The sequence below is a fragment of the Danio aesculapii genome, chromosome 3 (genome assembly GCF_903798145.1).
Source record: "Danio aesculapii chromosome 3, fDanAes4.1, whole genome shotgun sequence".
NCBI classification, from domain to species: Eukaryota; Metazoa; Chordata; class Actinopteri; order Cypriniformes; family Danionidae; genus Danio; species Danio aesculapii.
Window position 1 is genome coordinate 11,197,242 of NC_079437.1, and position 24,342 is coordinate 11,221,583.

At 35.5% G+C, this 24,342-nt stretch overlaps 1 protein-coding gene across 3 annotated transcripts in view; it reads right to left on the reverse strand.

The window, feature by feature from the left end:
- Positions 1–23,409, reverse strand: part of pdgfab (platelet-derived growth factor alpha polypeptide b) — a 42,796-nt gene extending 19,387 nt beyond the window's left edge. For 2 of the 3 annotated variants that reach the window (XM_056453129.1, XM_056453127.1), the window contains exons 1-3: positions 22,841–23,409; positions 21,760–21,859; positions 4,961–5,086 (exon numbers count right to left, since the gene is read on the reverse strand). In XM_056453129.1, coding sequence (XP_056309104.1) covers positions 4,961–5,086; positions 21,760–21,859; positions 22,841–22,903 — 289 coding nt within the window. In that variant the 5' untranslated portion in view covers positions 22,904–23,409. The remainder of the gene's footprint in view (positions 1–4,960; positions 5,087–21,759; positions 21,860–22,840) is intronic. The other variant, XM_056453128.1, reaches the window with a different exon arrangement.
- Positions 23,410–24,342: the final 933 nt, after the last annotated feature.

The following is a 24,342-nucleotide window of genomic DNA, read 5'->3' on the forward strand; positions in this document are numbered from 1 at the left end:
GGATGATGAGGGGTCTGAATCTCCACACACACGCAGAGAAAGGAAAGGATGTCAGATCTGTGTGTGCCAGTCTGAACTCTGCTCAGTTCAACGAGCTGTGACATGAACTCCGAATGTCTGGAATTTCCTGGCTCGGATGCGTTTGTGACCTCAGCACGTCCCGCCAATCAAAATACTCTCACGTACAGTCCAATAAAGAGATGCTCGCCGATCACTGCGCTGCTTTCATGGAGAAACACTGGCGTTCCCTGCTTCTTATGTGCTCAGAAGTGGAACTGCCGTTTATGTAATTAAAAAAAAAAACCTGGACACTTTATTAAAGGGATAGTTCACCCAAAAAATAAAATGGACTCATTATTTACTTACGGTTTCAAATGCTGTTGTGTTTCTTTCTTCTGTTTAGGTATTTTGGAGAATGTTAGAAACCTATAACCACTGACTTCCATAGTAGGAAAAACAAATACTATGGAAGTTTCCAACATTCTTCAAAATATATTGTTTTGTGTTCAACAGAAAAACTAAAATAAAGGCTTGTGACAAGTAAGTAAAGCGAGTAAATGATGACAGAATTTTCAGTTTAAGTTAAAGCTTGGAACATTTCAGAACAAGTGAAAAGTTCAGATGTAAAAACCGCTAAGTGGCATCTGGAATTTTCTACAATGAGCATTTTTCACAGCCCCTAATGTTAATGTTCAGTTATTTCAAGTTTAAGGCAATGAGAATAAGTTATTCTGTCATAAAAGTGAAATTACTGAATCAAGACATAGGAGCTTGAGAAAAATGCTAATATTAGAAGAGAATTTCAAATGACACTTGTTTTTTATTTTGCTTTTAAACTCTTCAAGTTGTCTAAATGCACCATAAGTTGTATTATAAATTATGTACAGTATAAACTTTAAATTGCAATATATACACAGTTGAAGTCAGAATTAGCCCCCCTTATTTTTTAAAAATATTTTTAAGTGATGTTTAACAGAGCAAGGAAATTTTCCCATTTCACATTTATGTCTGATAATATTTTTTCTTCTTGAGAAAGTCTTATTTGTTTTATTTCGGCTAGGATAAAAGCAGTTTTTAATCTTTTAGAAAATATATTAAGGTCAAAATGATTAGCCCCTTTAAGCTATATATTTTTTCGCCTGTCTACAGTACAAACCATCATTATACAATGACTTGCCTAATTACCCTAACCTGCCTAGTTAACCCAATTAACCTAGTTAAACCTTTAAATGTCACTTTAAGCTGTATAGAAGTGTCTTGAAAAATATCTAGTCTAATATTATTTACTGTCATCATGACAAAGATAAAATAAATCAGTTATTAGAAATGAGTTATTAAAACTATTATGTTTAGAAATGTGTTGCAAAAATCTCTCTGTTAAACAGAAATTGGGGAAAAAATAAACAAGGGGGCTAATAATTCTGCTTTATAAAGGTCACTGTTCAAATGTTCCATTTTAGTAATTTTATTAAATTATAATGCAGAAATTGATTTTATATACATAGAAACATAATAATTGCATGCAAAGTGTCAACTGTAATGTTTTAAATAACGTGAAAATATAGTGTCAAATATATTTATTATTCCATTTGCAGTACTGTAAAAAATATGAAATATTAATTTAATAGTGACAGAAGATTTCAGCATTCTTACTAAATATCTTATTTATTAAAAATCTATCAAATAAATGTTGTTGTTTTGAACATTCTAGGCATCAAATTATTATTTCAAAAAAATCTATCAGGGTTCCCATAAAAATGTAAAGCAGCTGTTTTCAATGATTAAATAATTGAATGCAATTTTAACATGCAGTATTATAAAAATTCCTTGTTGCATTGGTATGCTTTTGGCAGTAACCAAATGATCATTTTGACCCATGCCCAATGAACTGGATGCTGCAATCATATGTATATATTTTTTTCGAAATGTGATGCAATTCCAAATGAATATTAAACAAGAAAACAGTGGGCGTGGATTGTTTTCTCCAGTGCAAGCTGAATGGATGCAGTAAAGTAGGCGTTTCATTCAGAAAGATCGGGAAAAGAGGTTTTAGAAGAGCTATTACAGCCTAACAGACTCCTCCTGCTTACCATTTCTGTTTGTTGTCAAAACTGACAGTTGGAGGGGCGTGGTTAAATATGTTAGCCACTCCCATTTGCTAAGATATACCAAAGAGCATAGAATCACAAGAGGCGACACTCTAGTGTGATTTGGTAATAGAACAACAGCATATTATAAGTCTGTAAAACAAACTATTAAAAGTGCTGTTGATTGTGATCTTAAGTGTTGTACTGTAGTCTTTCAGGTTGTAGCTCGGCTTTAATGCTCTTTTTAAATAAATAAATAAATAAACAAAGCAGCTGCTTGCCATCGCGACAGCAATAAGATCCAATGGACAGCCGACCGCTTTCACTCCAAAATGGCGGAATCGCAAGGCTGTTGCTGGGCGCTGCTGTTGCAATGGAACGTTCTATTGAGTGTCGCCTCTTGGTCATTCTAAGCTCTTTGGATATACATAATCTGATCATTTAACTGAAAACAAAAACAGGAAATGCATTTTCAGATTTTAATTAAAGATTAGAAGGGCAAACATTTTATTTTTCTTAATGACATGCACAGATTAATTGCTAGTCACAAAACTAGCAATGTGAGCTAACTAAATCAATATGACTAGTTTTGATTTCTTGGGGACTTTAATAAACAATTAATATATTAAGTAAAAATCATGTTCTGTAAAATGTTTAGGTACATTCCTACTTTAATTATATGAAAATTATTTTTATGATTAGTAAGGTGCCTTGTTTCTATTTCACAAGATTACTGATTTCACTGTATGTTTGACTGAATAAATGCAGCCCAAAAAAGCCTGACCCCATAATCCTGAATTTGTTGCCCATGTTCTCTGTTTATAGCCTGGTTGTTGCTTAGTGACTGATTATTAGTATGTTGCTACACACAAATGCAACATATTCCAATGTTACACATTATATAACAGCAATAGTAAAACAATTATCAATGAAGCACCATAAATGCACAATCATCCTGCCAAGCCAGAACGGTGCATGACCTGTTTACAGTTGCCAAGCAACAACAGAATTCATCACACGTGACCCTGGATCAAAAAACCTGTCACAATTGACTGTTCATTTTTGGGAGCTGAGATTTCTGCATCATTTATCTGAAAGCTGGATAAATAGTATTTCCACAGATCTATGGTTTGTTGGGTTAGGACAATATTTGGCCTGAAGATGCAACTTTTTGAATATCTGGAATTTATATTACTAATAAAAATGTAATTTTGATATATTTACAACAGGAGATTTACAAAATATCCTCATGGAACATGAGCTTTACTTAATATTCTAATGATTCTAATGAATAATCCAACAAAATAACTTACGATAACGGTCCAAAAATCAGTACAGCCAAATTTATATGTTATAGAAAAATATTACATACAAGTTTAAAAAAAAGGAAAAATGAAGAGAAGCAAAAAAAATTTAGCAATATTTAGCTTGAATTTAATAGTAAAATCTTTCAATTTCTAAATATGGTGTCTAAAATATTATTTTAATAAATATATCTGTTTAATAAATCTGTTTTGTTTAAATGCACCAAAATATATTGATATTCACTGAGAAATGGATACAATTATTCATTTTCAAAATTGGGTGCACTCAATTATGCTGAGCACTGTATGTTAAAGTTAATGCAAAAATACAACTGAATTTTATTAGTTATTTTTAATAAAACAATTGTGACTTTGGTGGCATGGTGACTCAGTGGTTAGCACTGTCACCTCACAGCAAGAAGGTCGCTGGTTCAAGTCCCAAATGGGTCAGTTTAGTTTTTATTAAAGTTTTTTAGTTAGTTTTCATTCAAAATGATTTTAGTTTAACTGATGCAATGGGATTTTCAGTCGTCCACTAGATGTGACAACATGTGACTGTGATGAACACTGATGTCGATACAACAGTCTTTGTAAAAAAGCCCTCTAAAAGTTTAAATAATAAACAATTATTCATAGTATTTTGAAGTGCCCATGATAACAATATTGCACAATTCACAATATTTATTGAATTCTTGAATATCTGAATTCATTCGTTCATTCATTCATTCATTCATTCATTCATTTTCCTTTTGCTTAGTCTCTTATTTATCAGGAGTACCCACAGCCAAACGAACCGCCAACTAGTCTGGCATATGTTTTACGCAGTGGATGCCCTTGCAGCTGCAACCCAGTACTGGGAAACCATCGAAAGTCAAGTCAAAATTTAATTGAAGTTTATTTTTCAAATATTTCCCAAATGATGTTTAACAGAACAAAGAGTTTCTCATGGTATTTCCTATAATATTTTATCTTCTGGAGAAAGTCATATTTGTTTTATTTCGGCTATAATAAAAGCAGTTTTTATTTTTTTTTAAACATTTTAAAGTTCAATATTCATTCATTCATTTTCTTTTCGGCTTAGTCCCTTTATTAATCTGGGGTCGCCACAGCGGAATGAACCACCAACTAATGGGAAACATCCATACACACCCATTCACACACATACACTACAGACAATTTTAGCTTACCCAATTCACCTATGGCGCATGTGTTTGGACTCTGGGGGAAACCAGAGCACCCAGAGTAAACTTACGCCAACACGAGGAGAACATGCAAACTCCACACAGAAAAATATTATTTACTGTCATCATGGCAAAGATAAAATAAATCAGTGATTAGAAATGAGTTATTAAAACTATTATGTTTAGAAATGTGTCTTCTCTTTGTTAAACAGAAATTGGGGAAAAAATATGAAAGAATTCAAATTTAACAGGAGAACTAATAATTCTTACTTATAAAGTACAAAAAAGTCAGATTTTGTGGTCCAGGATCACAAATCACCAGACCAAAGTGCTGATTTCTGAAATAAACAGCAGGTTATGAAGAGTGATTGTTTTGATATCGTCTTACCAACGCTCCTCTTTCGCCGATGGGACAGCTGTCGGCTCTTCAGATCAGAGGCGATGCTCTTGTATGAATGCTGGCTCCTCTGATGGTGCTTCTGCTTGACCTCCTCAATCACCTCATTTCCAGGACCTCCACAGAAACACAGGTTACCCAACATTACTTTCATGTTACTAAGCAAAAAAAAAAAAGACAAATCACTTTCCCCCCATTTTATGAATCCACAATGCATCTATTGAAAAGTCTTGAGAGATGCCCTGCAGCCTCCAGAGGCGAAATGGCACTGGCGTGAGTGGCACCAAAGCATGAAATAATTTCCTTCTTCTGAAACTCTTTTCCCTCAAACAATGGCTGCTTTATGCACGGGCTTAATTGGAAATTCATCACGATGGATTTCTGGAGGAACTATGTCATGCTGGGGCCGAAACGCGCTTGCCAAGTTTATTATAAAGTCTTACGTTGACGTGTCTAAAGAACAAATGTGAACTCTTGACAACCTCTGTGAGTTTTTTTTTTTTTTGCTGGTTATGAATGAGTAAGAAAACCATTTGAGAGTGTTTGAAGAAGAGGCGGGACTGCTGGACGCATGAATACCACATCAGTTTGATTATTATTAACTGCTGTTTAAACAACTCGTGATAGAGGTATTTTAAAAAGTGGAGGGAATTAATCTTAAGACAAAATCGAGAATAAATAGAGTGCTGACTGATATATATATACACACTGTAAAAAATGATATGACAAAAAAGTCATGACAACAAATGCTACTTTAAATGTTACTTTAACTTAATTTAATAAGTTATTCAGGTTAAATCAAGCTAAATTCTTTCAGTTTAACGCAGGAGTGACCAACCCTGTTCCTGTGGATCTTCCTTCCTGCAGATTTCAGTTGCAACCCATATCAAACACACCTGCCTGTAATTATCAACTGCTGCTCAGGTCCTAATTAATTGGTTCAGGTGTGTTTAATCAGGGTTGGAGCTGAACTCTGCAGGAAGGTAGATCCACAGGAACACCTGTACTTGAGCCAGGAACACCTGTATTTTGAGCCAGGAACACCTGTATTTTGAGCACCCCTGGTTTAATGTAATATTTTGAGTCGGTTTGACTGATTTAAGTTGAGTAGAAAAGTTAATTTGATGCTATATTTTTAATGTTAAATATATTTATTATATGTTATATTTTGATGTTAAATGTATGTTATTTGATTGCTAATTTAACATAAAATATTTTACAGTGAAGCTGAAGACAAAATTATTCAACTTTCTGTGATATTTGAGTTATTTTTCTAATATTTCCCAAGTTCTGTATAACAGAGATACTTTTTCCAACACATTTTTTAAACATAATGTTTCTAATAACTAATTTATTTTGTCTTTGTGATGATGACAGTACACATTTTTTACTAGTTATTTTTCAAGTCACTGAGAAGAACTGTAATATACCAAAATAGCTACTACAGATATAAGTGAAAGAGCTGATATAATATAAACCAATATGCCATATTAGTTTTAGTAAAGGCGACGCAGTGGCGCAGTAGCTAGTGCTGTCGCCTCACAGCAAGAAGGTCTCTGGTTCGAGCCTCGGCTGAGTCAGTCGGCATTTGTTTGTGGAGTTTGTATGTTCTCCCTGCGTTTACGTGGGTTTCCTCCAGGTTCTCCGGTTTCCCCCACAGTCCAAAGACTTGAGGTACAGATGAATTGGGTATGCTAAATTGTCCGTAGTGTAAAAATGTGTTTGGATGTCTCCCAGAGATGGGTTGCGGCTGAAAGGGCATCCGCTGCGTAAAAACGTGCTGGATGAGTTGACGGTTCATACCGCTGTGGCAACCCCGGATTAAAAAAGGGAATAAGCCGAAAAGAAAATGAATGAATGAGTTTTAGTAAATCTAACTATATAAAGTATAATCAATATATTTTTAAAAATCTTGTAATAAATACAATCAAAACAACGCTGGGTTGATTTCAGATATGGAAAAACCCAACAGTCTTGTTTAAAAATGTTTATTTAATGTAAATAAAATAATTATTATTGTTCTTATTTGAGCCATTGTTGTGTTAATCTAGCATTTATTTATTTTAATGTATTAATAAATTTAAATGAACATACAAATTATAGATGTAAGTACTGTTTAATTATAATACAATACTATATAATAATAATAATAATAATAATTATAAAAAAATACTGCTGTGAAGAAAGTTAAGGGACCACCAAGAAATTTCTCTGCATTTACCATTTATTCATGGCTGATTCATTTTCCTTCAGCTTAGACCCTCATTTATCAGGGGTCGACACAACGGAATGAACCGCCAATTATTTACACAGCAGACGCCCTTCCAGCCGCAACCCAGTACTGGGAAACACCCATACACTCCTTCAAATACACACTACTTTATTCGTTCTAGTTCTAGTTTATTCGGTTCACCTAAATGTCTTTGGACTGAGGGGGAAAATGGAGAAAGCCCACACAAACGCAGGGAAAACATGCAAACTCCACACAGAAATGCCAAATGGCCCAGCTGAGACTCGAACCAGCGACCTTCTTGCTGTGAGGAGACAGTGCTAACCCTTTTTATGGCTGATGACAAATTTACAATACAAACTTTTGAAGCCGGTGCCATGTTTTCAGACATGCTTTTCTGACATGCTATTATTTGTTTATAAATAAGAAATCAATCATTTGCTGGAATATACCTGTAAAATAAGCAACAATAATTAAATATCTAACTAATAAATGATACCACTAATAAAAAGCCAGTCTGCTTGTTATATGACAGTGTTCCCATAGCTGGCTTTAGCTTCAGCAGTGGAGTTAAACATCAATCTGTGTAACGTGTGAATGTGCAGACAAACCCACTCTCTGAACTGAAAGACTGCATGACCACACGCAGACCTGCAGCAGGAAACACAAGTGACACGTCAACAAAAGCCCCGTCTCATCTTTCCTACAAATGGACGGCCATTGTTTTGAAGCTGTTTTTCAGACTCAGTCAAAGAGTAAGCGTTGACCCGCAGAGAGACAGAGAGAGAGAGAGAGAGAGAGAGAACTACTGCACTGTGAACATTACCACAACGTTAGATCTATAAACCACCAACTACTCCAGTGTATGTTTTATGTTTTGAGCCACAACCCAGCATGCGAGTACACTAACTCGTCAACCCCTAGTGCTGGGAAACACTTATATATATCCATATTTCAAACCAATTGATCATTATGTTTAACACTTTGAACCACATTAAAGCACCAACTTTCAGAAAACCCAGTTTACTGCCACCAAACACCAAAACACTGCAGGATCAGTTGCTGCCAACACTAGCCCTCTATATTGCCTCAAATAGAAGAGATTGTATTAATCAATTTATATTTCCTTAAGTAATTCAATAAACACACTCTCTTTTTAAAACACGAAATCGTCCTATAAATGAGATAGATAGATAGATAGATAGATAGATAGATAGATAGATAGATAGATAGATAGATAGATAGATAGATAGATAGATAGATAGATAGATAGATAGATAGATAGATAGATAGATAGATAGACAGACAGACAGACAGACAGACAGAAAGACAGACAGACAGACAGACGAACGGACAGATTTTTAGATAGACAGACAGTTCAAATTTTCAATTTTTATTGATATAGCCCTTTAACATCTGTCTTGTGAAATAAAGCAGGGGCGTAGCAACCGGGGGGACGGGGGGAATACGTCCCCCTCACTTTTTGAGACAGACCATTTAGAAACAGGTGATTAAGAATGTAAACTTTTGGATTTCATACAGCTGTCCCCCCCACTTTCAAAATGTCCACTACACCCCTAAAATGAAGAGCATTTGGGTGAGAAAGAGAGAGAGAGAGAGAGAGAGAGAGAGAGAGAGAGAGAGAGAGAGAGAGAGAGAGAGAGAGAGAGAGAGAGTTCAGCAATTCATCCTTATCTGGTGTTCACATCAAAACTCACTGTTATGATGGCAAACACGAGTACTTTGTTCTCTCCAACTCAAAAACAGCAGATGATCATCTGGCAGAAAGCACTAGTGTCCAGACACACTGAAAGCAGCGGAGCAGGAAAAGCACAACAAAGCTGTTCAAAGCTGGATGTGAAATCAGATCTGATCTACTGTGGAGAGAGATTTAAAGGGACAGATCGTCCAAAGATTAAAATTCTGTCATCATTTACTCACCCTTGACTGGAACACAGAAGAAGATATACAGTAACCATTGACTTCTATTGCATTTGTTTTTCCTGGATGTTGATGAATTGATCCAGCTTTTTAACATTCTTCAAAATATCTGCTTTTGCAGAATAAAGAAATAAGAACTAATAAAGTTTTAGAGTAAATAGTGAGTACATTTTATTTCAGAGTGAACTATCACTTTAACTGGACATTTGATTATGGATTTTTTTTCTTCTCTGTTTATTGAAGTTATTCAGGTTTGACAGTGGTAAAAAATGTAAAAGATAAATATTAATAAATGCACTTAAATATTAAAAAATAAAAGTCTGCATATTTACTGATATACACTCCCTGGCCACTTTGTTAGGTACACCTGGCCAACTGCTTGTTAACACAAAGGTATGCAGAAGAGCATTTCTGGATGTACAACATGTCGAACCTTGAGGCGGATGAGCTACAGCAGCAGAAGACCACACCGGGTGACACTCCTGTCAGCTAAGAACAGGAAACTGAAGCTACAACTCGCACAGGCTCATCAAAATTAGACAACAGAAGATTGGAAACACGTTGCCTGGTCTGATGAGTCTCGATTTCATGCCTTTAAATATTAAAAGTATCATGCCTTTAAATATTATAAATGATTGCTAAATCATTATTGAGTCACTTCTTCATTAGTTGCTGATCACAAGTTTCTATTAATTGAGAGAATAAATAAATAAATAAATAAATAAATAAATGATTTGATATACATTAATTAATTCCATTTTATATCTTACCCAATAATTACTTACATTTGATGTTTAAGAATGTCTGTATATGAAAGTAAAGAAATCAAAGAGCAATGAGTGGTGAAACGATGACAGAATGATCATTTTGAGTGCATTTTTCCTTCATCTCCTCTGCTCTTCAACACCGTAAAACTGACACATTTTCATCGAGCATCATTTTCACCCACATTATCTTGCAGCGCAGTAATTACAGGGATAATCCACCTGCAGCGAGACACTATTATACATCATGATGCTGATGAAAGCATTCTTACAGCAACTGACAAAATTGGTGGTTCTCAACTTATAATCTTTGCATTACCAGCACAGATCTTTAACTGCCATCAAAACCATCTCTTAACTATCTGTGTGTGCGCGCGTGTATGTGTGTGTGTGTGTGTGTGTGTGTGTGTGTGTGTGTGTGTGTGTGTGTGTGTGTGTGTGTGTGTGTATATGTGTTACATATATGTGCACTATTTAATATTTAAAGGTGCAAAGTGACAACTTCCAAACAAGTTAACGAATATAAATGATTTTGAACAATTATTAATTAATTAAAAGGCATAACAGAGCACCATAGATATCTGATATGTGGCAATATATCCAAATCACATGTTTAAAATAAAAATTCATTCTTGGATTTCACAAATATATATATGTATATAAACCATGTCATACATGCACATATATATTCACCATATATTTCAAAATATTGCAAATGTTATATTTGATTTCAATCATTAGAATTGCCACAGCGTAATGAACCACCAACATAGATAGATAGATAGATGATAGATAGATAGATAGATAGATAGATAGATAGATAGATAGATAGATAGATAGATAGATAGATAGATAGATAGATAGATAGATAGATAGATAGATAGATAGATAGATAGATAGATAGATAGATAGATAGATAGATAGACGAACGGACAGGCAGACAGTATGTTTTACACAGGGGATGCCTATCCAGCTGTACACACTCATTCACACACATACACTATGGCCAATTTAGTTTATTCAATTCACTTATAGCACATGTTTGGACTGTGGGGGAAACCGGAGCACCTGAAGGAAACCCACACCAACATGGGGAGAAAATGCCAACTCCACACAGAAATGCCAACTGGCCCAGCCAGGACTTGAACCAGCGACCTTCTTGCTGTGAGGCAACAGAGCAAACACAGAAACGCCAACTGGCCCAGCCTGGACTTGAACCAGCGACCTTCTTGCTGTGAGGCAACAGAGCAAACACAGAAACGCCAACTGGCCCAGCCTGGACTTGAACCAGCGACCTTCTTGCTGTGAGGCAACAGTGCTAACCACTGGGCCACCGTGCTGCCATTTTGAAATTTATTAACTATATATTAGATTTCTATATGAGCCCGAAAAATAAAATCCTAAAAGCACCAAAACAGATTAATATTCGCATAATAATTTAGTTCTTACACAATTAATCATCAGCTAAATTTCATAAACACGACAGCCAAAATTAAAGACAAATTTCAGACAAATTTAATGAATTTAATGTTCTTTTAACCCCAAAAAGCTAACTAAAGTTCCTCAGCACTCATACTCGGTAGCTGAGGTGTCTGAATAACACAGCTAAGTAACTGTACTATGCACCAGGTTTTGGGCAGCCGCTGCGATCAGACACTACACCAGGGTGGACAATTCAGGGGTGTTATAGACTGTACCAAAAAGCTGAGGACCGGGGGGTGAAGTTACAGGAGTTTTCCGAGAGAAATAATAAAACGGGAGGGTGGCGGGAGATGGGTCTGAAATACAAGAGACTCCAGGGAAAAACGGGAGTGTTGGCAGGAATGGATATAACTGTACTGGGTTATATAGTGATATAATAGTACTGTATGTAAACAAATATGTAATGAACAGCAACCCGCACCAATTTACACTTAAATTATAAAACATTACTGCAATGATACCATTGAGAATGTGACTAAGGTGTAGACTTGCGGTAACTTGCTCAAAATTTCATTTCCAGTCATTATTAGCCCAAAAAAGTTATGAACTGCAGCTTTAAAGTCCCAATATGTAATTTTCACACCTAGAGGGCGCATAATCGCAACAGACAAAGTCGTATTTTAATCACGCAGTGACTGAAGTTGGAACCATGGGAGTTGTAGTCCTTGTTATATTCTATGATACTCCTGCAGAAATCACGTTGCTGGATGAGCTAAAGTATTTTCATGGTAATATATGAAAGGTTTAGAAACACTCGAGGGAAAGTAAATATTAGGTAATTTTTCATTCTTCAGTGAACTATCTCTTTAAGACAAGATATTGTAGATGATCAGGGTAAACAAACAAAAATGCTACTCATAGTTCAACAGTTAATTGATAACATTAAGAATTGCTCATTTTTTCATTCACTCCTTTTTTTTCAGCTTAGTGTGTTATTTATCAGCGATCACCACACTGGAATGAACCGCCAACTACTCCAGTACATGTTTTACACAGCTGATGCCCTTCCAGCCACAACTCAGTACTGGGAAACACCCATACTCTCTTGCATTCACACTTATACTACGGCCAAACACACTGTGGGGCCATTCACACTTATACTACGGCCAAACTCCACACAGAAATGCCTACTGGCCCAGCTGAGATTCAAACCAGCAACCTTCTTGCTGTGAGGTGAGAGTGCCAACCACTGAGCCACCATATTTCACAATACAATCTTTCTAAAATTTTATATAATTGTATACACTAGAATGGGAAACACTTTTAATTTCATGTCTTGTAACATGATGTAAAAACTGAAGGGTCAAACTATAAATAGGAAAATTACTGAATTTTTTTAGGTCATTTTTGAGCGAGATGCTAATGATCTAGTACAGGGGTTTCCAAACTTAGTCCTGGAGGGCCTGTGTCCTGGAGAGTTTAGCTCCAGCCACAATCAAACACACTTGAACCAGCTAATCAAGCTCATACTACAGTAAATAAACTAGAAACTTCACAATAGGTGTGTTAAAGCAAGTTGAAGCTGAATTCAGCAGGACATTGGCTCTTTGGGATCGAATTTGGACACCCCTGGTCTAGTATGAAGCAGAGTAAAGCTCTCAAAGTGAAACGAGAATGCTGGAGCTTGACGTGGCACAAAAACAGCAGAGCTTTTATTATGCCACAGTCCATAACTTCCAGTTCTTCAGCTTTTACATGGAGAAAAATCCACCCTATTTTATCAGACTAAATGCATTTTAGCCTTCTGTTATAACACTGCTTTGTGCAGTCTAATAAAACACACAACATATTCAAGAGACTGTGCCGTTTCCCTGTTTTTTATAAACCCAAACCAGAAGTCGAGGTTGTGTGACGTTATTAGCAAGAACACACACCAAATGATTCATCTCACTAGCTAAAACTGCTTATTTCTCTAGATTTGAACATTCTTCGAAACATTTGAGATATTCCCAGGACATAAATCAGCAAAATATATAACCCTCTAAGTGGATTTTGGATATTTCAGTGTAAACAAATCTGACATATTGTGCCTTTAAGTGGAGTAAAAACACTTAGTCCATGGCACTGGCTTTCTCTGAAGGAGTTTTACAAAGGGCAAGATTAGCCGCTCTTCACGGATTGACAGCTGTCCTTTCATCTCTGTCTGCGCTGTTTTCTCCTGGATGTGGACAGATGGATGTGGAGAAGTTAAAAGGCTGCTGGGAGGCGCAGGAACAAGTGCAGGCTGTTCCAGGTGAGCGGAGAGGTCGCGTGCCGTGACCTCAGGGAAAGAGAGACAGCGTTTCCTCCCTGAATCACTGTCACTGCTTTCATGACCTCTAATTATCCCTCCATTAGCAGGAGAGATTCCTATCTGAGCCTTCCTCCTCTCATCATTCGCTCCTCGTGTGGACGTTTGACAAGGTTAGTTGCTCTGGTCGGAGGCATTACAGTCGACTGCTTCCAAAATTACACGACGGAAACAGGAGAATAATCCAGGTAATAATCACGTTAATCAAAATAAAGGGATAGTTCACCAGAAAATACAATTTACTCATACTAGTTTAAAACTTTTAATTCTGTTGAACACAAAAGAAGATATTTTGAAGAATGCTGGAAACCTGTAACCCTTGACTTCTATATTATTTGGGTTTTTTTTTGTTCCATGGAAGTCAATGGTTGCAGGTTTTCAGCTTTCTTTAAAATTATCCTTCCATTAGCAGGAGAGATTCCTATCTGAGCCTTCCTTGTCTCATCATTCACTCCTAGTGTGGACGTTTGAGGAGGTTAGAGCTCTGATTGGAGGCATTACAGTCCACTACTGCTTCCAAAATTACATAACACATAAAAAAAAAAACGCAATGCAAATAGGGGGAAACTCTAAACTATAAGGAGCAAAAATCAGATGAATCAAAATAAAGGGATAGTTCATCCAAGAAATGAAAATTGTTTCATCGTTAACTCATACTTTTTTCAAACTTTAAATTCTGTTGAACACAAAAGAAGATATTTGGAAGAATATTGGAAAACTAACCATTGACTTGCTTTTTTGTATTATGGAAGTCAATGGTTACCGGTTTTCAGCATTCTTCAAAATATCTTCTTTTGTGTTCAACAGAAGAAAGAAACTCATAAAGGTTTGAAACCACTTGATGGAAAGTAAATAGTAAGTAATTATAAATTTTTTTAATACTATCCCTTTAAGACAAGACACTGCAGATGATTGAGGTAAACAAAAATAGCTAATTGTTATCATCATAGTTCAACAGTTGATTGATAACATCAAGAATTGCACATTTTTTTACATTACATTTTTATTTAATTGTATACACTGGACTAGGAGTATAGTTTCTAGCCATATCGGCCTAGAAAATAGCAACGTTTTATGTTGTGTCGGTCTTAAAACATAATGTATAAAACGTAAGAACATTATCAAAAAATTATCAAAATTTCATTAAAAATGTTCCTTTTTTGAGCGAGATGCTAATGGTCTAATCTGATTCAATAATCTATGCTAAGCTAAGCTAAAAGTGCTCCCACCAGACCCGCAGATTGGTTAATGAACTTAAAAATGGTACAACTCAACTGTTTAACTCTAGGGGAGTTGTAAAATGAGCCTATTTTCAAGAATGTTGAAAACCTGTAACCATTGACTTCCATATTATTTGGCCTTTTTTGTACTGTGAAAGGTTACAGGTTTTCAGCTTTCTTCGAAATATCTCTTATTATTATACAACTCTATTAGCAGGAGAGATTCCTATCTGAGTCTTCCCCTCTCATCGTTTGCTCCTTGTGTGGACGTTTGATGAGGTTAGAGCTCTGATCGGAGGCATTAGAGTACACTGCTGCTTCCAAAATTACACTAATAAAAAAATAATAAATTTGCAACGCAAATAGTGGAAAACTCAGAACTATAAGGAGCAAAAACCAGGTTAATCAAGTTAAAGTGATAGTTCACCCAAAAATAAAGATCATTTCATTGTTTGCTCATATTTGTTTTAAACTTTTAATTCTGTTGAACACAAAAGAAGATATTTTGAAGAATGTTGGAGACCTTTAACCATTGACTTCCTTTGTATTATGGAAGCCAATGGTTACAGGTTTTCAGCATTCTTCAAAATATTTTCTTTTGTGTTCAACAGAAGAAAGCAATTCTTAAAGGATTGGAATCACTTGAGGGAAAGTAAATAGTGAGTGATTTTTTTTTTATTTTTTGGGTTTACTATACCTTTAAGACATGACACTGCAGATGAATAGGGTAAATCAATAGCTAATTGTTATCAGTTTTAGCTTAACACTTGTTTGATAACATCAAGAATTGCACATTTTTCGCATTACAATTTTATATAAATGTTTACACTGGACTAGTATAGTTATTAGCCATATCGGCCGAGAAAATAGCTAATTTTCATTTTGTGACAGTCTTAAGACATGATAAAAAATATAGAAAAGTCAAACTTTAAATCAGAAAGTTATCAAAATTTCATTGAAACAAATTGTAATTTTTGAGCGAGATGCTAATGGTCTAATCTAATTCAATGATCTATGCTAAGCTAAGCTAAAAGTGCTCCCACCAGACCCACAGATTGGCTAAATTAATTTTAAAGTGGCAAATGTTTAACTCTAGGAGAGTTGTAAAATAAGGGCTAAAATTATTATTCATTCTACAAGCTTTACATTTAATTAACTAGTAAAGCATTACAGCTCAGATCAATACTTTGTGTTTAATTGTTGTAAAAAGTGGGATTACGCACATCTTATCAGTTGTTATAACAAAATAAAGCCCTTCAGTTTTATACAACAGTGCTCCATTTTGTGTCAGGATGCTGATCAGTTGGCTTTATTCTGTGAGAACAACCGGCTGGATGTACATTATCCTATACTTATGCAAAGTAAGGGCATTATTTATTCAAATATGTATAACTTCTATACATTTCAGTGCAGAATAAACAAACAATTGTGGGAAAACAGCCCTTAAAATATGCTCTGTGGTTAATTTTACAGAATTGGTGAAGAGTCTCACGCTTTATACTGATTTTTGATCCTAGCTCCAGTTCCTGAGTGGTTGAAACATTACAGCAGGATTATACAGTAACATGAAGACAGCAGATTTACTTGTTTATCTTTGGCGTGTGATGGCTTTGAACGCTCTGACTTTGAAGTGCTGTTGCCTACTGCAACAAAGATCTGAAAATACACCATCACTGGCGTCTTTTAGTCTTTGGGCGTCTGTCAGACTGCCTGATTCATGAAGAGGCCAGCAAAAAACTAGATTACCACTGTATATCTAAACTTACTTTAAATAGTGTTCATATCTTAAGTGCATATATACAGTATATATTATAATTACAAATATAAACAATTACAATAATACAATAAAGATACAATAATCCTTTTTATTACACATATATTAAGGTTAAATCTATTTATTATATAGATACAGTGTATTTAAAACTTTTAAAATAGAAAAATATATATAATTACAAATACATTACAGTTCTATTTCACCCCCAAAATAAAAAAAAACTTTAAAAAGGAGGTCAAAACCTCTTTTATCTGTGTGTTTTTCTAAAAATAAATAGCTGCAAATCTGACTCAATCAGCAACCATATGATATAATCTTAAACAACATCTAATAAATATAACGCATGCATCATTAGTTAAAGAAAGCAAACATTTTTGATCGTATTTTTCTCATTACAGAATGAAATATGACCCACACAAGCTCCTGACAGGTGTGCAAAGATTAACCCGCACATCATGTAAACGTCACTATTTCAAATGTGCAGAAAAAAACCCTTTAAAAGCTTATATTTTCTACCAAACTTCAAAGCAGCCGCTGCGTTTTGATATATTACGAGGGTCTGTGTAAATACCAGCTCCAGTGAACCCAGAGACGGCTCATGTTAGAGATCACTGTAATATTATCCAAACTGAAAGAGGGCGAAGAAGACACAGAAGGAGGAGGAACACAAGTAGCAGAATAGAAGATTTGAACCAGTATAAAGTAAAAAGACAAAAAAAAGTAAAACAAGTAAAGTAAAACAACTATATGCACTTACATAAATACTCCCAAATATATTTTGTGAGGGTGCATTATTACATTTTGGGTGCATATTTGACCCAAAATGGTTGCAGTTTTGAGCCCTGCATGCTCCTTCTCCACAAAATCTCTCAAAATTTTGGCATTTTTGTTAACACATCATGAAATTCTGAAGATATCAAATATATTTAGGAGCAATAAACTGACTTTTAACACAGCAGAGTGGTCCTCAGGGTTGGTTTTGAATATTTAAACCTTTTATTCTTTTCTGTTCATTCATGTTAAAGAGATAGTTCACCCAAAAATGAAAGTTTACTCACTATTTCCTCACACTCAGGTGGTTTCCAAACCTTTATGAGTTTCTTTATTGTGAAAATGTTACTAATTTCAAACATTTATGAGTTCATTTCTTCTGATAAATACAAAAGAAGATATTTTGAAGAATGCTGCAAACAAGGATGTTTGTCTAGGGCAAAAATAATGAGAATTTTCATTTTGCGTCTGTTTTAAAATATGATGTAAATAAAAAATATATAGAAAAGTCAAACTTTAAATAAGAAAATGAATCATTTCATTGAATTTTTTTTTTTTTTTTTTTGAGCGAGATGCTAATGGTCTAATCTAGGCATGGGCAAACTTGATCCTCGAGGGCCGGTGTCCCTGCAGAGTTTTGCTCCAACACTAATCAAACACACCTGAACACCCTAATTAGTGTCTTCAAGATCACTAGAAAGCTACAAGCAGGTGTGTTTGATTAGGGTTGGTGCAAAACTATGCAGGGACACTGGCCCTCCAGGATCGAGTTTGCCCATCCCTGGTCTAATCCGATTCAATGATCTATGATGATCCTAGAGATAGGATAAATGAACTTAAAAATGGTAAAACTCAACTGTTTAACTCTAGGGGAGTTGCAAAATGAGCTTATTTCCAAAAAAAGTGGAGTGTTCCTTTAAGAACGACTTTTCTTTCTGCAAACATTTCAAATAACTATTAAAGCATTACGACTCAGATCAATGGTTTGTCTCTAATTGTTTAGTTTTGTAGCTAAAAGTCATGTAAAACTTGGGATTATGCACATCTAGTCAGTTGTTATCAGAATAAAGCCCTTCAGTTTTAAACAACAGAGCTCCGCTTTGGGTCAGGATGCTGATCAGTTGGCTTTATTCTGTGAAAACAACCAGCTGGATGTACATTATCCTATACTTATGCAAAGTAAGGGCATTATTTATTCAAATATGTATAATTTATTTACAATAAACTAATAAGCTTACTTTTAACACAGCAGAGTGGTCCTCGGGGTTTGTTTTAAAGATTTAAACCTTTTATTCTTTTCTCTTCATTCATGTTAAAGGGATGGTTCACTCATAAATGAGCGTTTACTCACTATTTCCTCACACTCAGGTGGTTTCCAAACCTTTATGGGTTTCTTTATTGTGAAAATGTTACTAATTTCAAACATTTATGAGTTCATTTCTTCTGATAAATACAAAAGAAGATATTTTGAAGAATGCTGCAAACAAGGATGTACGTCTAGGGCAAATATAAAGAAAATTTTCATTTTGCGTCTGTTTTAAAATATGATGTAAATAAAAAAAATATATAGAAAATTCAAACTTTAAATCAGAAAATGATTCATTTCATTGATTTATTTATTTATTTTTTTTTTTTGAGCGAGATGCTAATGGTCTAATCCGATTCAATGATCTATGCTAAGCTAAGAGAAAAGTGCTCCCGCCAGACCTAGAGATAGGATAAATGAACTTAAAAATGGTAAAACTCAACTGTTTAACTCTAGGGGAGTTGCAAAATGAGCTTATTTAAAAAAAAAAGTGGAGTGTTCCTTTAAGAACGACTTTTCTTCTAATTTCAAACATTTATGAGTTTTTTATTTCTGATAAACACAAAAGAAGATACTTTGAAGAATGCTGCAAACAATGGCTAATAGCATTTTAAGGAATCCAACCCACCCTGGCCATAGTCTGCTCACGCTCATGCCATCAAGCAGGCAGTACCGAAGCCTGAGGAGCAAATCAGTGTGGTTTTGTGATAGTTTTTATCCTGTCATTATAAGACTTTTGAATAAGAGCATATTTTCAATACTATTGATAGCTAATGTGTAATAATACATGTATAAATAGTTATACTAGCACAAATCGACAGTATTATAACTATTATAACTCACTGGGCAATAGTTATTTAAGTATTTATTTATTCCCTTCTGTGATTTTATTCTTTAAAGGGGTGGTCCAGAGTGTATTTTTAAGGCTTGGTTGTGTTTATAAGATGCAAAGTAATGTGTGCTCATGCTTTATTTGTTGAAAATCTTGTTATTTTTTTATATATCTTACTTTGATTATACAGCTACTCTGCTAACATGAAAACGGCTGTCATATTTCCTAGTTCCTCTGAAGACCCACCCTCAAGATGCTCTGATTGGTCAGCTAACATAATGTGCTGAGATTCGCAGACCAGCTCCACATCACCAGGAAGCATCTCTGTTTTAACATTACAGTGCCTCTGGCCACGCCCCTTCTCTGCGCTGTGTGCATAACCTGAAGGGTTTATGACATCATTAACCCGGATGTATTTTTTTGTAGTCCCCAAAATTCGCTCATTGTAGGCTTCGCTAAGCATTGAACTTTGAGCGTCTTACATTCAAAGATGTTGTTTATGTTCGCACAGCTACATTACACATCAACTAAAGTTTAAAATATGATATCGTAGTGGACCACCCCTTTAAAATGGGTTATATTGTATATATATAACTATATTTTTATGCATTTATAAATTATAAAAGCTCAATTATTCTGTTAGGTTTTTATAGTGTTTGATGTTTTTAATGTTCTTGTTGGGTCCGATGTAATGTCATTTCTTGAGGGAAACCACTTGAGGGAATGTAAATAGTAAGTAATTATTCATTTTGGGTGAACTATCGCTTTAAGACACGACACTGCAGATGATTAGGGTAAAAAAAATACTAATTGTTATCATCATAGTTCAACATTTCACTTTGCAATTTTATATAATTGTATACACTGGGCTAGATGTATAGCTCCTAGACATATCGGCCTAGAAAATAGCAACTTTTCATGTTGCGTCGGTCTTAAAAACATAATGTGAATCAAAAACATATAGAAAAGTCAAACTTTAAATCAGAAAATTATCAAAATTTCATCCAAAATAAATGTACATTTTTGAGCGAGATGCTAATGATCTAATCCGATTAATTAATTACGATTAACGTATTTTCGTTCCGCATTACAATTTATTGTGATGTTTTGAATGACAAAAGTAGAGGAAACTGAGCTGAACTGAAACCTGTGTTGATTCCACAGTACTATGGAATGGTTACAGGATTCTAACATTCTTCAAAATATCTTCTTTTGTGTTTTTTGAAGAAAGCAACTCATAAATGTTTGAGATTTTTGGGTGAACTATCCCTTTGCCACAATACATTGTAAAGTGCGCTATAGAAATAAAGATGGATGGAAAATATGTGTTTCACAACATTAAATTGAGGGCGGCATTAGTGGCGCAATGGGTAGCACAATTGCCTCACAGCAAGAAGTTTGCTGGTTCGAGTTGGCATTTCATTTCTGTGTAAAGTTTGCATGTTCTCCCCGTGTTGGCGTGGGTTTCCCTCACAGTCCAAAGCGTTTGCTATAGGTGAATTGAATAAGCTAAATTGGCTGTATATTTGTGTGTGGGTGTTTCCCAGTGTTGGGTTGCGGCTGTAAGGACATCAGCTGTGTAAAACATACGCTGGATAAGTTGGCGGTTCATTCCGCTGTGGCGACCACTAATTAATAAAGGGACTAATCTGGAAAAAATCAATGAATGAATGAAATGGCTTTGTGTGATACAACTCTAGACTCTGTTATCATTCTTCAAGCCGTCTCCCTCGCACACCTATCTCACCACAGAAACCAGACTGGTTACACTCATACCCCAAATTACACTGTCTTGAGCTTCTTTCTTTATGTAATTACCAGTAATCTGCCTGTAAATTAAATTATAGTGGGCAAATGAAACCACTTTGCGGACAGCTTAAGTATAGGAAAACCTGGCTTCCCATTCTCCGTGACGTAAACCTGGACTCAGATCCATGCGTCGCTCTAAAAACAGAAGCAGTCCGTAAATAAGGGACTACAGTATTTATGACTGTCCGCCCAGTGGCCAGTCGGATTCCTTTAAATTGTTTCGTGCCACTCGTAAAAATACAGCGCTTTGTGAAGCCACAGCAACTACAGCAAAACACCTGTAAATAGCTTGTACAGCGCATACACACGAGATTAGACGGTGAACAAAGTCCACGAGCGGTGTCAAGAAGACAACAATGAGGAGAATTTACCTGGGGAATTTAACTCCAGTAGCCGCTGGAGGTCGCTGATGCTGTTGATTTCGCTGTGGGACAGTCTGTCGATGAACTCCTGAGGGATCGGAAACTCCTTCTGGAGACATACAAAAAGAGATCGAAATTTGGACGACGTGTAAAGTTATTTAAACATACTGAATTGACAATTGCGCATCAGTTACAAGAATTAAACTCCTTAAAGTTGATAAATCATCCGGAAAATTAGTTTTTCTATCACATAAATACATGGATTTCAGTAATGATACTAAATATCATGCGATATTAAGTATATATACGTGTATAAGGAACTAAAATAATGTTTTCTTCAGATATTAATAGAAGAAATGCCTTATCTAAATTAGCAACCCCTTATTAAGATGAGATGATGCGCAATGCCATTTGACGAAAACATCTCAAGTACATCATCACATCAATGTCAAGAGTCTCCTCTGTTTGTATTTTTCTCTGATATTTTGAAGGTTTGACAGAAGAGGGCGATCTTCAATAGTCAACCCCCTACCATGATTTTGTACAGTAAAAACAGCAGGGACATTAGTAGAAATAGACATTGTACACGAGGCCAGTAAGTGACTATGAGTGAAGCTTGGGAAATGGCATTTCAAAAAGTATCTATCTATCTATCTATCTATCTATCTATCTATCTATCTATCTATCTATCTATCTATCTATCTATATATCTATATGCATAAATAAATGCACAATTAAACGGACCACTTCGTCAGGTAGCCTATTAAATGCATAATGTATAATATTTGTAGATATTATCTATGGATATCTAAATTTTATGACATGTTCACACGCAAACACAGCTGAACTGACACCATAAAATATGGATCTTACATGCACTCAGGATCATTGCATGCAAAGATCGTTTATTATACATCATAATGCAAATACACCTCATAAATGTACACATTGAGGGAACTGAATAGCTTTATGACGAAATATGAGGTTGATTATATAAGCTCTGCGACCTGATTTGGTGTGACAAAACAATCCAGAACATGCTGGATGTAACAAGTGCTTCTTTCTTTATATAAGATCTCTGGCACTTTACCTCAGCAGCTGCCAGCAGAAGGTGCGAGGTGAGGAGCAGAAAGCAGCAGAATAAGGTTCTCATCTCCTTCCAATGTCAATTTCCCACCCAACAAGAAAGATGAAGACTGTAGGAGCCTTGGATCCGCTCCTGAGCTCAAAGAGTCCAGAACCATACCTTGAGGAGATCTCTCTATAAATGACCCGAAGCACCAGCTCAAGTCTAAAGAGAAAAAAATCCGAGCTGGAGCTCCAGGTGTTGGTCCAAATGCTGGAGAAGAAGAAACAGATCTCAAAAGTTGCAAAAGGTCGTCATGGCTGTCCCAGCACGAACAATCCAATGAGTTAAAGCCTTTTGCATTGGCTATGCCAATTAATGAATAATAAAACTCTTTGGGATTCTTTTGAAAAGTTTAGAAGTGAGTACATGCAGCTCATGTGGAGCTCAGCACCGGCTCTTCCAAAAGTGGCTCGTCATGCGGTGAAAGTACAATCCCAGCAGGTTAGTATCCATGAATAAAGCAAGGAGGGGAAGAGCTCAGAGCTGGTCTTGTTGTCAGGAGCTCGTGCACTGAATGCTGTCTCATGCGCGTCTGATCTGCGAAATATATGCGCCTCCCCTCGCGCTCCGGTAATCACCGATGAGCGCTAGAGGAGGCGGTTGGCTGGAGCTGCATGTGAGATTTAACCCTTCAACCCCTTATTGGGGCGCTCCTATCTTACATTTGAATCTAGTTTACAATGTGACAGCTGAAACGGGTCATCTTTGTAATTATGACGGCGCATGCAAACTTTCACCAATCGATATGGCCTCGAATTATTTCATATTGCTTTCTTTACACTTTCTTTAAATGAAAAGTAGACTACCAAACAATTTCTGCACTCAAAATGTAAAGAAATTTCATGTGATTAAATTGATTCACAGCAGCTTATCTAGTAGAGCGCAGTGATTTACATTTGATGTTATTGCGCTGTTCTTTGATAAAGGTTAAAACATTTTAAGCTTACTCAAAAAATAGTAAAATCTTGTATTATGAAGAATTAATTAAACTATTGAGCGCATTTAAAGTCCACATGAAATCAAAATGTACAATATCTATTTTAAAAGCGCACCTTCCCAGGTATAGCAAAGAATTCTGACCCAGATTTGGCATTAAGCTGGCACAGCAAGCATTCGTACGGTGTTCTGACGGTCTGAGCTACCTCCTCAAAATGAGTTACCGGTAGCTCAACCTATCAAGTTTTATCAACTAAAAAAGGGTTAGCACATCTTGTCAGCTTCAAATGTCTATCAGAATGAACTACCGCATTAAATAAGGATGTAAAAACGGGTGACACATATTGTCATCTATCAAAATTAACTACTACTCGATTGAACAATGTAGGAAAAGGCGTAGCAGCTTCAAATGTCTATCAGAATGAATTACTGCCTTAATATTTTTATTTCATTAGTTTTATATTTAATTTGTTTATTAGAGAGGCAGTTCATTCTGATTGACATTTGAAGCTGACAAAATGCGCTAC